Source organism: Phalangium opilio, unplaced genomic scaffold (assembly GCF_054372755.1).
Source record: "Phalangium opilio isolate 3A_F unplaced genomic scaffold, DU_Popi_V2 ptg000217l_1, whole genome shotgun sequence".
NCBI lineage: Eukaryota > Metazoa > Arthropoda > Arachnida > Opiliones > Phalangiidae > Phalangium > Phalangium opilio.
Window position 1 is genome coordinate 14,037,950 of NW_028324218.1, and position 14,667 is coordinate 14,052,616.

At 32.8% G+C, this 14,667-nt stretch overlaps 1 protein-coding gene and 1 long non-coding RNA gene across 3 annotated transcripts in view; one reads left to right on the top strand and one right to left on the bottom strand.

Moving 5' to 3' along the window:
- LOC149616729 (uncharacterized) overlaps window positions 1-13,575 on the bottom strand; it is a 47,903-nt gene extending 34,328 nt beyond the window's left edge. Inside the window, exon 1 of one of the 2 annotated variants that reach the window (XM_089857297.1) lies at window positions 12,867-13,574. In XM_089857297.1, coding sequence (XP_089713423.1) covers window positions 12,867-13,377 — 511 coding nt within the window. In that variant the 5' untranslated portion in view covers window positions 13,378-13,574. Of the gene's footprint in view, window positions 1-12,866 lie in introns of both variants that reach the window. The other variant, XM_089857298.1, reaches the window with a different exon arrangement.
- Window positions 5,210-7,193, top strand: LOC149616730 (uncharacterized). Its single transcript, XR_016375842.1, has 3 exons — window positions 5,210-5,427; window positions 6,608-6,680; window positions 6,934-7,193. It is a non-coding gene; the product is annotated as an uncharacterized LOC149616730 (long non-coding RNA).
- Window positions 13,576-14,667: the final 1,092 nt, after the last annotated feature.

Sequence of the window (14,667 nt, forward strand, 5' to 3'; positions counted from 1 at the left end):
TGGGAGTAGTTCTCAGACCATCCGCTAGTGGCGCTGATTAGACATATGGCCAATTAGGGTACAAAACAGACACACAGTTTCAAATTGAAATATTATTGGCGAATTTTAAAAACAAGGATATCCGTTTCCTTTATAAAATAACTAAAAGCGAGATATATCCTTATCTTACAAATAAAAAAAATTGGAGCGAAATTTTGATAGGGAATCAATTAATATTAAAAGCCAAACAATTCTTTAGTGAAATTTGAGATAGCAAATTTGATAGTGCTTATGTCAAAAATCGTAGTGCTTATGTCAAAAATCGTATTGTTTATGTCAAAAATCGTATTGTTTATGTCAAAAATCGTAGTGCTTATGTCAAAAATCGTAGTGTTTATGTCAAAAATCGTAGTGTTTATGTCAAAAATCGTAGTGTTTATGTCAAAAATCGTAGTGTTTATGTCAAAAATCGTAGTGTTTATGTTAAAAATTGTAGTGTTTATGTCAAAAATCGTAGTGTTTGTGTCAAAAATCGTAGTGTTTGTGTCAAAAATCGTAGTGTTTCAAACGCTAGTGAAATTCACTGAAAACGAAGCAATATGCTTCAAGGGTATCAGAAACTCAAGATTTTTACTAGAAATTGCCTGAGGTATAGTTGCAACAATAATGCCAATTTCCATCGAGCAATTTTATAAAAGGAACAGTAAGTGTTTGCTTAATGCTTCTAGACTGCTAGCAGTCAACATATAATGCAGCCAAAACTTTGGTAAAAAATTAATAAATTGTAAACCCAGTTAATAAATGCACACCCTTTTTAAAATAAATTTTCAGCCTCCACGTTTGTACAGTACAGTACACTTCTGTCATGGTGAAAGCGTTCTTTTTCCCGCGCTTTTTCTACCCCCCGTCGCGTTCCCTTTCCTTTCTTATGCCTCTCTTCCCTATGATTTCGACGCTTACCAAGTCAACCTGTTCCCACCTGCCCGGGCATGTTCGCTCTCGAATAACATCTACAGTTCAGTACCGTTTTCCGACTCATCAACGATGACTAAGTTTTAAGATAAGATTAAAAAATAAATTTCGGGCTAAAAGAAATCATTTTTATGAACCCCTTTACTGTGTTTGAAGTGGTAACGCGATTTTTCACTTTGCCCAGAATTGCTTTATGACAACGATAGGATTCCACGCAGATAGTGGTAGTTTTAGTTAACTTCTAATCTTGAATTTTAAAAAATTTCAAGACCAATAGTTTTTTTTTATGAGAAGGATAAAACAGTAGTATAGTTTTTAAATTAAATTTACATGCTAAGTCTTTACCGGGATTTCAATTATATTAAAATGAAGGATTTTTATTTCATTGTTTGGTTTTTATAGTTTATAAACCTTTGAAAAACCTATTTTCCTGTATTCATAATTTTTCACAGAAATATCAATAATATATTCATAATTTTTCACAGATATTTTCAGGATTTTTCACGGATATTTCCCCATTTTCCCTGGTATTTTCACGAATATATCCCTGTATTTTCAGTTGATTTTTCACGAATATTTTCCTAATATTTTCAGGATTTTTCACGAATATTTTCCTAATATTTTCAGGATTTTTCACGAATATTTTCCTAATATTTTCAGGATTTTACACGAATATTTTCCTAATATTTTCAGGATTTTACACGAATATTTTCCTAATATTTTCAGGATTTTACACGAATATTTTCCTAATATTTTCAGGATTTTACACGAATATTTTCCTAATATTTTCAGGATTTTTCACGAATATTTTCCTAATATTTTCAGGATTTTACACGAATATTTTCCTAATATTTTCAGGATTTTACACGAATATTTTCCTAATATTTTCAGGATTTTACACGAATATTTTCCTAATATTTTCAGGATTTTACACGAATATTTTCCTAATATTTTCAGGATTTTTCACGAATATTTTCCTAATATTTTCAGGATTTTTCACGAATATTTTCCTAATATTTTCAGGATTTTTCACGAATATTTTCCTAATATTTTCAGGATTTTTCAAGAATATTTTCCTAATATTTTCAGGACTTTTCAGGAATATTTTCCTAATATTTTCAGGATTTTACACGAATATTTTCCTAATATTTTCAGGATTTTTCACGAATATTTTCCTAATATTTTCAGGATTTTTCACGAATATTTTCCTAATATTTTCAGGATTTTTCACGAATATTTTCCTAATATTTTCAGGATTTTTCAAGAATATTTTCCTAATATTTTCAGGACTTTTCAGGAATATTTTCCTAATATTTTCAGGATTTTACACGAATATTTTCCTAATATTTTCAGGATTTTTCACGAATATTTTCCTAATATTTTCAGGATTTTTCACGAATATTTTCCTAATATTTTCAGGATTTTTCACGAATATTTTCCTAATATTTTCAGGATTTTTCAAGAATATTTTCCTAATATTTTCAGGATTTTTCACGAATATTTTCACGGATATTTCCAAGATTTTCCCTGGGTTTTTCACATATATTAGAGCAATATTCCTGAAATTCTGAATTTTCACCAAATATATTCAATATTTCTAAAGTTTCAACTTAAAACATTTTTTGAAATAAACATAGGAAACTTATTTTTCTGAAGGTTATAAATAATGAACCCTACGTTTTTAGCTCTTTGCCATTTTAACTCATTATTTAAAAATAAATAAATGATACGTAAAACCTGCTTAGTTAGTGTGGTGAAACTTCAACTCTTCGTAAGTTATATGAATAGTGGATAATTACGTATAAACAACGTACACAAAGTTATTTATTAAAAGCAAATAGTACGTAAATTATTTATAATGTAGTCTCGCTTGCATTTCTTTCTCCCATGATAATAAAAATAAACATAATTTATGGCAATAAGCGAGGCCAAATCCAGTGTTGACTAATTTACAAATGAATATAATTTACTGAAATGAAAATCTCTAAGAAACCAGTTTTTTCTTTAGATATCCTGGAAATACATCTTGTTTTCGTCTACATTCATTTATCCTCCTAGGTTTAACGTGTTCAAACAAGCCTTTCGAAAACAACCTTATACTTTCTCTAAACTGCAATTTTTTTTGAACTTTACAAATTTTAATTTTCAACTACACTTTTGCCCATTGTGGACTGATAAATACGAGGGGCTGATCACTTCCAAAAATATGTACACTCGATTTCAGATTTCAAAAAATTCGTAATGATTTCTAAAGATTTGAAAAATTTCAGAAATTTTTACAATTTTCATAAATTTCACCAAAATTTAGTAAGATTTCAAACAAAGATGGAAAAATTTCATGATTTCAGCAGAGATTTCAATATTTCCATAGAAGTTTTACAATTTCAACAGATTTCAAAAAAATTCCAGAAATTTCAACCAAGATTTCATAAAATTTCAAGAAATTTCAACCAAGATTTCACAAAATTTCCAAAAATTTCAACCAAGCTTTCATAAAATTTCCGAATTTCAACTAAAATTCTCGAAGATTTCAACTAAGATTTGAAGATTTAAACTAACATTTCGAGATTTCAACTAAGATTTCCAAAAATTTCAAGATTTAAAAATTTCAACCAAGATTTCAAGATGTTGGAAATCTGATTTCACGGGCATTTGTACACTCAATTTCACAAGTGATCAGCCCCGCGGATAATAATCCAAGACAAAAATTGAAATGAAATTTTACATCGTATTTTCGTCTCCATTCATTTATCATCCTTAGTTTAAAGTGTCCAAGCAAGCATTTCGAAAACAACCTCATACTTTCTATGAGCTGTACATTATTTTGAACTTCAAAAATTTGGAATTTTCAACTACACTTTTGCTCATTATTATAGACTGAGAAATTCAAATATCCAACGCCAAGAATTGAAATGAAATTTCACATCGTATTTTCGTCTCCATTCATTTATCCTCCTTAGTTTAACGTGTCAAAACAAGCCTTTCAAAAACTACCTCATACTTTCTCTAAACTGTCAATTTATGAAACTTTAGAAATTTGAAGTTTTCAACTAAATCTTTACCCATTATAAGAGCCTGTGAAATATGCATAGGTAGGTAACAATGGAAAATATACCAGGTATTTTTCACCCACCTGGTCAGAATATATCGACAAAATATAAGCTTTACTCGACGCCCCCTGTTGAGAATATGGAAATGTGCCGGAGCCTATTGCTACAAAGTAACACAGTGACAGGTAAAATACTCCCATTGAGGTGGTTACAGCCACTTTTAAAATCATAGAAGAACTCAGATCGTGTCGAGACAAGAAGAAACGTAAGACCATTTCGTTTCCACCCAAAATTCAAAAAACAAAATGAAGTTCTCAGAATATCTTAGCTCGGAGCCTCCGAGATGATCTAGGCCCGTGCCTATTGCGAAGCGAGAATATTTTTTTAACTAACTTAGTTCGCCGTGTTTTCTCGCTTGGGGGCGCTTTTAGTTTCGTAAAATAAAAATAAGTTCAGTCTCGTGACCCCGTCGACTGCTACAATATTAGGGCAAGGCATAGACGTAGAGCGGTGAAGCCGAGGCCGCGGATAGTAAGAAAATGTTTTAGAAAATTTCCGAAGACCTTTTATTAAACAATCATGCCAAAGAAGTAAAGGATTAAAAAGCTAAGGTTATGAAGGAGTAAAAAATTCTCTTATGGTATAATAAAACTGAAGTTTTGTTTTTCTAAAACAAACAACAATGTTAAAATCTCATAATTAATTTTGTTGTCCACACAATCTAACCAAAAGATTCAATAAAATGTGAATATACCCTAAAACAATTACGTTAATTTAAGGGTGAAACCTTTCACTTTCATAAAATTTTTATAATTGGCCCCTAAAATATCAGCAACAATTTATGGAAGACCCCCTCGCAACTGTAATAAAAGCGCCATCTAGTGAAAATATTTCCTCTATGAAACTGGATATTTCCCCACATAAAAATCGACACGCACGGGCTTAGGTATCTCGGAGGCTCCGATCGGACTGAAAGAAGGCCATATACATTGATCGCAGTTAAGTTTATCTAACTGACATTGCCCAATACATTTATTTCGAGGGTGTAGAGTAATTGCTAGCTAGCTAGGGTGAATTTTTGTGTAAAAGAGCGAGAGCAAGGCCACGTGATGCGAGTCTAACGAACCCCGGGCCAAATGATAAAGTACTACTAGAACACGGACGGAGATCCTTTTCTGGTGGGCATGTTCTAACAAGTTTCCTTCTGATACATTTTCAAACTACCACCCTCTCCTCCAGGGTTTTCTTAACGAGTAAATAGACTAGGCCTAGAAGATGCTTGTTTTTTGTTCAAAATAGTGTATAAAATAATGAAATTTAAAATTTTCAATGTTAAATAATATAAAATTAGTTAAAGTTTCATGTAGGACCCATTTTTAGCCTGAATTCCGTTCAGAACTTTGTGTTAACAGTTTAAATTAAAATGGTATGAGTCATTTTTGCTATTTTCTATAATGGATTGTAACTAAGATATTTTAAAAGATATTTGGCATGACATGATATAAATTCGAAATGAAGATACGCGAAAAATTTGTAATTATAAAAAAAGAGACAAATAATTAATTTCGTGGGCCTAAAAATTAAATTACTATTGGAAAAATATGTTAGCTTATTGTAAGCAAAGTTTAAACGTTATATTAGACGATTTCATTAATTCTAAAAGTGAGGCAAACTGAAACATCACAGGCGGAGTACCGCCATCTTGGGTTATTTTCCTCGCGCTAAGAAGCACCGCTAGAGGCAGTGCGAATTAGCAAGCCTCCCACGTGTAGTGAACTTGGGCTCCGTCTGGCGTTGCCTCTTGGTGCCATACGCCATAGAAAATAACCTAATAAGGCAGCCTCCCGCCTGTATTAATTAATGAAATGGTCTATTACAGGGTTAATACAACTTTCAGAAAACTGATTTCCCTGTTTTTTTTTTTTCAGGGTTTATCCCTTATATTTCCCTGATTTTTTTAGGGTTTGTCCCTTATATTTCCCGGGTTTTTTTCCAGGGTTTCTCCCTTACATTTCCCGGGTTTTTTTCCCAGGGTTTCTCCCTTACATTTCCCGGGTTTTTTTTCCAGGGTTTCTCCCTTACATTTCCCGGGTTTTTTTACAGGGTTTCTCCCTTACATTTCCCGGGGTTTTTTTTCCAGGGTTTCTCCCTTACATTTCCCGGGTTTTTTTACAGGGTTTCTCTCTTACATTTCCCTGTTTATTTCCAGGGTCTCTCCCTTACATTTCCCTGTTTATTTCCAGGGTCTCTCCCTTACATTTCCCGGGTTTTTTTCCCAGGGTTTCTCCCTTACATTTCCCTGTTTATTTCCAGGGTTTCTCCCTTACATTTCCCTGTTTATTTCCAGGGTCCCTCCCTTACTTTTCCCTGTTTATTTCCAGGGTCCCTCCCTTACATTTCCAGGGTCTCTCCCGTACATTTTCCTGTTTATTTCCAGAGTTTCTCCCTTATATTTCCCTGTTTATTTCCAGGGTTTCTCCCGTACATTTCCCTGTTTATTTCCAGAGTTTCTCCCTTACATTTCCCTGTTTATTTCCAGGGTTTCTCCCGTACATTTCCCTGTTTATTTCCAGAGTTTCTCCCTTACATTTCCCTGTTTTTTCCAGGGTCTCTCCCTTATATTTCCCAGGTTTTTTCCGCATATATGGAGTATTGACAATGAGAGTGGTTTATTAACAGGTAATTTTTCCTAAAAACTCTAAATTTCCCAGGTTTACCTCGTCACTATGAACCCTGTATTAACCATAATAACCAATCCCAAAATCAATCTGACACAATAAATTGAATATTCAAGGCCATTACGCGAGCGCTAAGATAAAATTTCCCTTGTTACCATGCAGGGTGCTAGAGTCAGCGAGAAAAATAACCTTTCCTTTCTTCATAGTTGGCCCTGATTAATATATTATTCAAATTTTGGCACGCGCCCGACTAGGTTACTGGAAACTAAAGCAATAGGAGGTAGAAATTAAAAGGGGGTGACGCTGCATATCAACCCATTTCCTGCCTTAAACCTCCCAACACTTAACAGTTGTATAAATAGGCTCGAAAGCTCACGCTCCAAACGGCGTTACGCAAGAACTTTGCTCGTTTTGCTTTAATACGTTGCACAAAAAAAAAGATGTTTGCAATAATAGTTATAAAAGAGCACGCGACAATATTCAAAATATTTTACTAATAATATTATATACAAGCGTGGGATAGATTCGAAACCGTGTTGAAAAATTAAATCGGAACAGGATGTTGTCGGTAAGAACAGTGGAATCAATTTTAAATATAAACAAAAAAAAAATTGCGGCGAACTTCAATAATATGGATAGCGAAACATTGACGTGATATGCCCATAAGTTTATATAAAAATATCTTCCATAAGTATGACACTACCTATACGTCGTAATGCTAGAGACTTACAGCTCGAGCTAGTTCGAGAATGACAAGCGAGAATTGAAGTACTACACTAGGTTAATTTTGCAGTCCATCTTCCTATTTATTCTGTACTAAGCCTTTGACAACGCCTCACCAGGCGTCGCTTTACGAGAATTTATGACGTCTTACCCACCCCTCACTTCATGACCAGCTCTCAGTAACCAGTGACTAACTTATGGAACATATCTTATGATAAAACTGAATATCGTGTTCCTGCATTAAGAACTGTATTCAATCAGGGATAAATTTAATTTTAGAAGTAGGAATGGAGAACAGAGTAATCTGAGTGCGCGTGAAAGGGGGGGGGTATGAAAAGAGGCGGGTCATATCGACAGAGGTAAAAAGGAATTACGTATTTTTTGCCGTCCCCGTCAGCAACGTCATCAAAACGTAGTTTAAGTGAGCCAATAAGATAATTTAAACTTTTCGTTACGTGTTGGAGGGAGGGGCTCTATTCTGGGCTATGAGTCGGACTGAAGTAAATACTAACCGTTCTCCATTCCTACTTCTAAAATTAAATCTATCCCTGATTCAATGTAATTATAACTGCTTCAAAGCGTTAATTATTTTTGAAAATAAATCACATTATTAAAATTTACCATTTTAATATTAGTTTAATTTTCAAAAATATCTTGAAATTCATACAGTCTTATCACAAGGTGATATTATTCGAACATACAATAGAAATAAATGGAAAAAATTGACATATTTTTCGAGTTGTTAATAAAGTTTGCGAATACATTTTTCTATATTTGAGCCCTTCAAGTCTGCACTTCAATTCGGTAAACTTGTGATAGTTTTCGAAAATACAAACGAAGAAAAAAGGGAATAAATTGATATCTTTCTCGAGCTGTTAGTAACGTGACATTTGTCTATTTGCGCATGCCCTTTGCTCTTCATTTCGGTCAACTATGAGAACATACAAGCGGTTCAAATTAAAATTATAAGAAATTTCGGAATTCAAAAGAGTTCCTTGCATCTAACGACAATGTTAAGGTAGACATGAGCAATTATATTTTCTTATAGGGGCCTACTCATTAGTTCAAGTAATTTAAATTAAACAAATAACTTAACTGAAAATTCAACCTTATCAAGCTTTTAAATAACACGACCCATATACTGTATTATCTGAGTTTTAATTAGTGAGCTAAATATCATCGCGCACTTGTCGATAAGAGCACAAACTTAGCACTTGTCAGCTTTAATTATTTGATAACTGATATTGACAATATTTTTATATCAAGTAGGCCACGAGTTTTGCTTACAGATTAATGGTTTTGGGGTTTTTTTTATTTGCAGGGTGACAAAGGGAAATTGGTGTTAAATTTTGTAAAATTTAAGAAAATGGTGTATAATTTAGAAATTTTTAAGAAATTGGTGTAAACTTTAGAAATTTTTAAGAAATTGGTGTAAAATTTAGAAATTTTTAAGAAATTGGTTTAAAATGTAGAAAAATTTAAGAAATTGGTTTAAAATGTAGAAAAATTTAAGAAATTGGTGTAAAATTTAGAAAAATTTAAGAAATTGGTGTAAAATTTAGAAAAATTTAAGAAATTGGTGTAAAATTTAGAAAAATTTAAGAAATTGGTGTTAAATTTAGTAAAATTTAAGAAATTGGTGTTAAATTTAGTAAAATTTAAGAAATTGGTGTAAAATTTAGAAAAATGTAAGAAATTGGTGTAAAATTTAGAAAAATTTAAGAAATTGGTGTAAAAATTAGAAAAAATAAGAAATTGGTGTAAAATTTAGAAAAATTTAAGAAATTGGTGTAAAATTTAGAAAAATTTAAGAAATTGGTGTAAAAATTAGAAAATTTTAAGAAATTGGTGCAAAAATTAGAAAAATGTAAGAAATTGGTGTAAAAATTAGAAAAATGTAAGAAATTGGTGTAAAAATTAGAAAAATGTTAGAAATTGGTGGAAAAATTAAGAAAAATGTAAGAAATTGTCGTAAAATTTAGAAAAATCTAGGAAATTGCTGCAAAATTTAGAAAAATATAGGGAATTGCTGCAAAATTTAGAAAAATCTAGGAAATTGCTGCAAAATTTAGAAAAATCTAGGAAATTGCTGCAAAATTTAGAAAAATATAGGAAATTGCTGCAAAATTTAGAAAAATATAGGAAATTGTTGCAAAATTTAGAAAAATATAGGAAATTGTTGCAAAATTTAGAAAAATCTAGGAAATTGCTGCAAAATTTAGAAAAATATAGGAAATTGCTGCAAAATTTAGAAAAATATAGGAAATTGTTGCAAAATTTAGAAAAATATAGGAAATTGTTGCAAAATTTAGAAAAATATAGGAAATTGTTGCAAAATTTAGAAAAATATAGGAAATTGCTGCAAAATTTAGAAAAATATAGGAAATTGCTGCAAAATTTAGAAAAATATAAGAAATTGGTGGAGAAAATAGAATACGGAAGAAATTAGGGTAAAATTTAGGAAATATTATGGCAACATTGTGAGAACGGCAAAACCACCTTTTGTATAACCACAAATTCAATATAGAACGCATAATATACCAAACGTATTTTCCCCATTAAATTATTTTCAGAGTGAATGTTCAAATTCTGCACATATATCTAGGATGGAAAGGTATTCTGGGGCTGGTATCTCAGCAACTCACAAAAAATAATAACACCTACCCTGGTTATAACAACCAGGAACAGCCAAATAACCACTCCCTTGGTTATAACTCTACAAGGCATACATTTAAACACCAGCTGGCAACTATAGTCAGCGTCCTTGTGTATCTAAAATTGCGATTCTTCCAAAAATTATGCCTAAAAACTCCTTTTCTTTTAAGAACAACTTCGTGGTGCGGTTTTTAAAGACCCCATACAACCAAAACATCACGGAATATTCTTTACGACCCCAGTATTTCTAGGGAGGAGGGGAAATAAGTGGAGGGGGGGAATCTCCTACGTCGGCAAGCTTATCAACAACTAAGAGGGAGAGAGGGTATAGGGGGGCGAGCGACAAGGCATTTTTAAAGCTCAAAGCCTGCAGCTGAGGAAGAGGCCAAAAAAGTTAGGCACTATCCCCGGGCGCGTGATGTAAAATAGCGTCCGCTGTTTGCTCTCGCTTTAAAAGAGACCGGATTAGACGCTCTCGGCCGAGGGAGCCCTCATTACTACACGTTAAGAGCGTACGAGATTTGAAATCGATAGCGATTTCAATGAATTTAGGGTGATTTGGAGACGATTTTAATGATTTTAGAGTGATTTTTCACGATTTTAGGCTGATTTGGAGCCGTTTTGATTGATTTGAGAGTGATTTTCATGATTTTAGGGTGATTTGGAGCCGATTTGAATGATTTTTCACGATTTTAAGGTGATTTGGAGCCGATTTGAATGATTTGGGAGAGATTTTCACGATTTTAAGGTGATTTGGATCCGATTTGAGTGTTTTTCACGGTTTTAGGGTGATTTGGATTCAATTTCAATGATTTGAGAGTGATTCTCACGATTTTAAGTTGATTTCGAGCCGACTTATGTGATTTTTAGGATTTGGAAATGATTTGTTTGATTTGAAGGACTGGTGACTTGTCGAGGATTTGAATTATTCGTCTTTAAGGGATTTGAATTATTTGAAACGGATTTGAATTATTTGTTAAGGGGATTTGAATTATTTGTTAAGGGGATTTGAATTATTTGTTAAGGGGATTTTAATTATTTGTTAAGGGGATTTGAATTATTTGTTAAGGGGATTTGAATTTTTTGTTAAGGGGATTTTAATTATTCGTTAAGTGGATTTGAATTATTTGTTAAGGGGATTTGAATTATTTGTTAAGGGGATTTGAATTATTCGTAAGGGGATTTGAATTATTCGTAAGGGGATTTGAATTATTCGTAAGGGGATTTGAATTATTCGTAAGGGGATTTGAATTATTCGTAAGGGGATTTGAATTATTCGTAAGGGGATTTGAATTATTCGTAAGGGGATTTGAATTATTCGTAAGGGGATTTGAATTATTCGTAAGGGGATTTGAATTATTCGTAAGGGGATTTGAATTATTCGTAAGGGGATTTGAATTATTCGTAAGGGGATTTGAATTATTCGTAAGGGGATTTGAATTATTTGTCGGGGATTTGAATTATTTGACGGGGATTTCAATGATTTGACGGGGATTTCAATGACTTAGTAGTGATTTGAATGATTTGTTTGATTTTATGATATCTTGATTTGACTGTTTTCATAGTGATTCGACTGATTTACTATTGATTTCGCTGGTTTTCATAGTGATTTGAATGATTTACTGTTGATTTCACTGCTTTCTATAGTGATTTGAATGATTTACTGTTGATTTCACTGCTTTCTATAGTGATTTGAATGATTTACTGTTGATTTCACTGCTTTCTAGTGATTTGAATGATTTACTGCTGATTTCACTGCTTTCTATAGTGATTTGAATGATTTACTGTTGATTTCACTGCTTTCTAGTGATTTGAATGATTTACTGCTGATTTCACTGCTTTCTATAGTGATTTGAAAGATTCACTATTGATTTCACTGGTTTTCATAGTGATTCGACTGTTTTACTATTGATTTCACTGCTTTCTATAGTGATTTGAATGATTTACTAGTGATTTCACCGATTTGTGCAGAGATTTGAATGATTTACTAGTGATTTCACTGATTTGTGCAGAGATTTGAACGATTTGATTGATTCCATAGCAATTTGGTAAATTTGGGAAGTGATTTATGTCATTTTAATGATTTGAAAACCAATGTGTACGCGATTTGAAGGAGTGACGGTCCCCTCGCTCTAGGCCCTGGAAAACGACAACCCGTCAAGGGGGAGGGAGGGAACTAAACGTTTATTAGGCGTATTCTCATACGGTGCCTATTTTTGTTTTCACCAAAATCCGAGTCTCTTCAGACTCCGTCCGTACCGCCATTTTTATGACAACAAATTTTGACAAGCTCAAAATATTGATTGAATGTACTGATGCGAAATTGTTGTGATACGTAACAATACAATGTGCATTCATAAGTTTCAGCTTTGTATTTAATTAATTATGTGCCCAATAAACCCGAGTGCTCTTGATAAGTTTAGCAGAGATTTTATGATAAATCATAATATGCCAAAATAAATAACCTTAAATCGATATTATAGGCTTATATCTTTGGATTTCACTCTTTTGTGCAATAATCCATTTGAAATATAATCCACTAATGTAAATAAATGCACTAGTCCGTCTTCATAATACAAGTAAACATAAACCCAATAAAATTCTACGTGTGCATTAAATCATAATTTGCCAAAATAAATAATCATATTTGGATTTCACTTTTATGTGCAATAATCCATTTGAAATAAAATTAATCCACTAATGTAAATAAATGCACAAGTAAATAATTAATAAGGCTACCAGTAAAATTCTACGTCTGCATTAAAGATGTCGCGAATTATGATTTAAAATATAATAAGGATAAACTCACCGTGCATCGTTGTCTGCTGATACTGTTTATTTCTTATCACCGTGAAAGACTCGGGCAATTTGGATTGCGTTTCATTTACGGCGGCGGAAAGGTTGGTTTCATTAATATTTGGATGCAATCGCGTATTCGCGCAAGAAATTGCGGGACGTTGGATTTCCGTTTGATCATCGGTAGTAATATTATTGCGGTTGTTTTCCTCACTTGGCCTACTCAACAATCGTTCTTCAACCTTACTCCATTCCCATCTCTGATTCTCGGTTGGCGCGTACGGGGTTTCTTTTTTAAAGTCAAAGTTCCATTTGCGACAGTCACTTTCCAATAAGGCTTCCGCCTCTTTTCTAACGAATTCGTGACTCTCTCCCGGCGTACGAGGCCCAAAGAGCGAACGTCGAACTTTAAGGCGGCCTTCTCCCGGGTTCGAAACTCTGCCCGTTGTCGTAACGCGCGAAAATAAGGGCAACGGATCTAGAACTCCTCGATCGGCCATCATTTCAATAGGGCCGCTAACCATTTTCAAACACACAATTTAATTTTTTTTAAACAGTACGTCTTCGAAGTTCGACTATTAATATTATCTAAAATCTAAACGTTTAACGTTACGTTTCCAACACACGTCTACACACACCGCGTACAGCACGCAAACTGATCTCCTCGCTAGCTTCCAAAATAATGGCGCGCTACGAGCTACGACTCGGCCTCCTTTGCCGCTCTAAAAGCCTCTAACGCTTGTGCCGAGCGGTCTCTCGGAGTACTCTAGATTCCGGGGAAGAAGGCTGAGAGGATTTGGGCCAACCAATGGCGTAGAAGGATCGGTACAACACCTCAAGCCATCCTCTTACGTCATGGTCACGTGACAAAAAGCGCGGGCTTTACTCGAGGCATGGTCGAGGGCTAGGGCTACGAGACTACGAAGTACGAACGGGAACGGCAAGTCGAAGATAGAACGTTACCGTAGTAGTCACTCTCTCTAGTAGAATAATGACAGGAGCCGTTGGATTATATTAACTGAAATAAGCCTACGCCCCATTGATGATTTCAAATTTTAAAAATTCTGTTATGACGTGTTTAAACTGTACACTTCTTTTTGCATATATAAATATAAATTCTCTATTTCTTATAATTTCCTTAAAATCTTTAATAAATTCGCAATTTTCCTATAATTTCTTTAAAATCGATTTTAAGTTCTCTATTTTTGAAATGTTTTCTTAAAATCGATTATAAATTCTCTATTCTCCTAAAGTTTTGTTAAAATCGATTATGAATTCTATATTTTCCTATAATATCCTTAAAATCGATTATAAATTCTCTATTTCCCTATAATTTTCTTAAAATCGATTATAAATTCTCTATTTTCCTATAATTTTCTTAAAATCGATTATAAATTCTCTTTTCTCCTAACGTTTTGTTAAAATCGATTATAAATTCTATATTTTCCTTTAATTTCCTTAAAATAGATTATAATTTCTATATTTTCCTATAATATTCTTAAAATCTATTATAAATTGAAATTCTCTATTTGTCACTAATCTTTGTGTTTACTTTTAATCATCCTTGATTTTCATTTTTACAACTCTATATTTCTACCCCAAACTTAAATATCCTTGATTTAAAATATGATTTATTTTATAGATAATCATTTGTTATAACAAATAGCGATATTAGAAATATACCACTTTTGAACTATAATGTTTTTGAATAAGCCCCTTTCCGTGGTGAAAACTACAACCTCGCCAAGAAACTACACAATAAAATACGCTAGAAAACCTAGTACATTAAAAAACATACTCTAGAAAACCTAGTA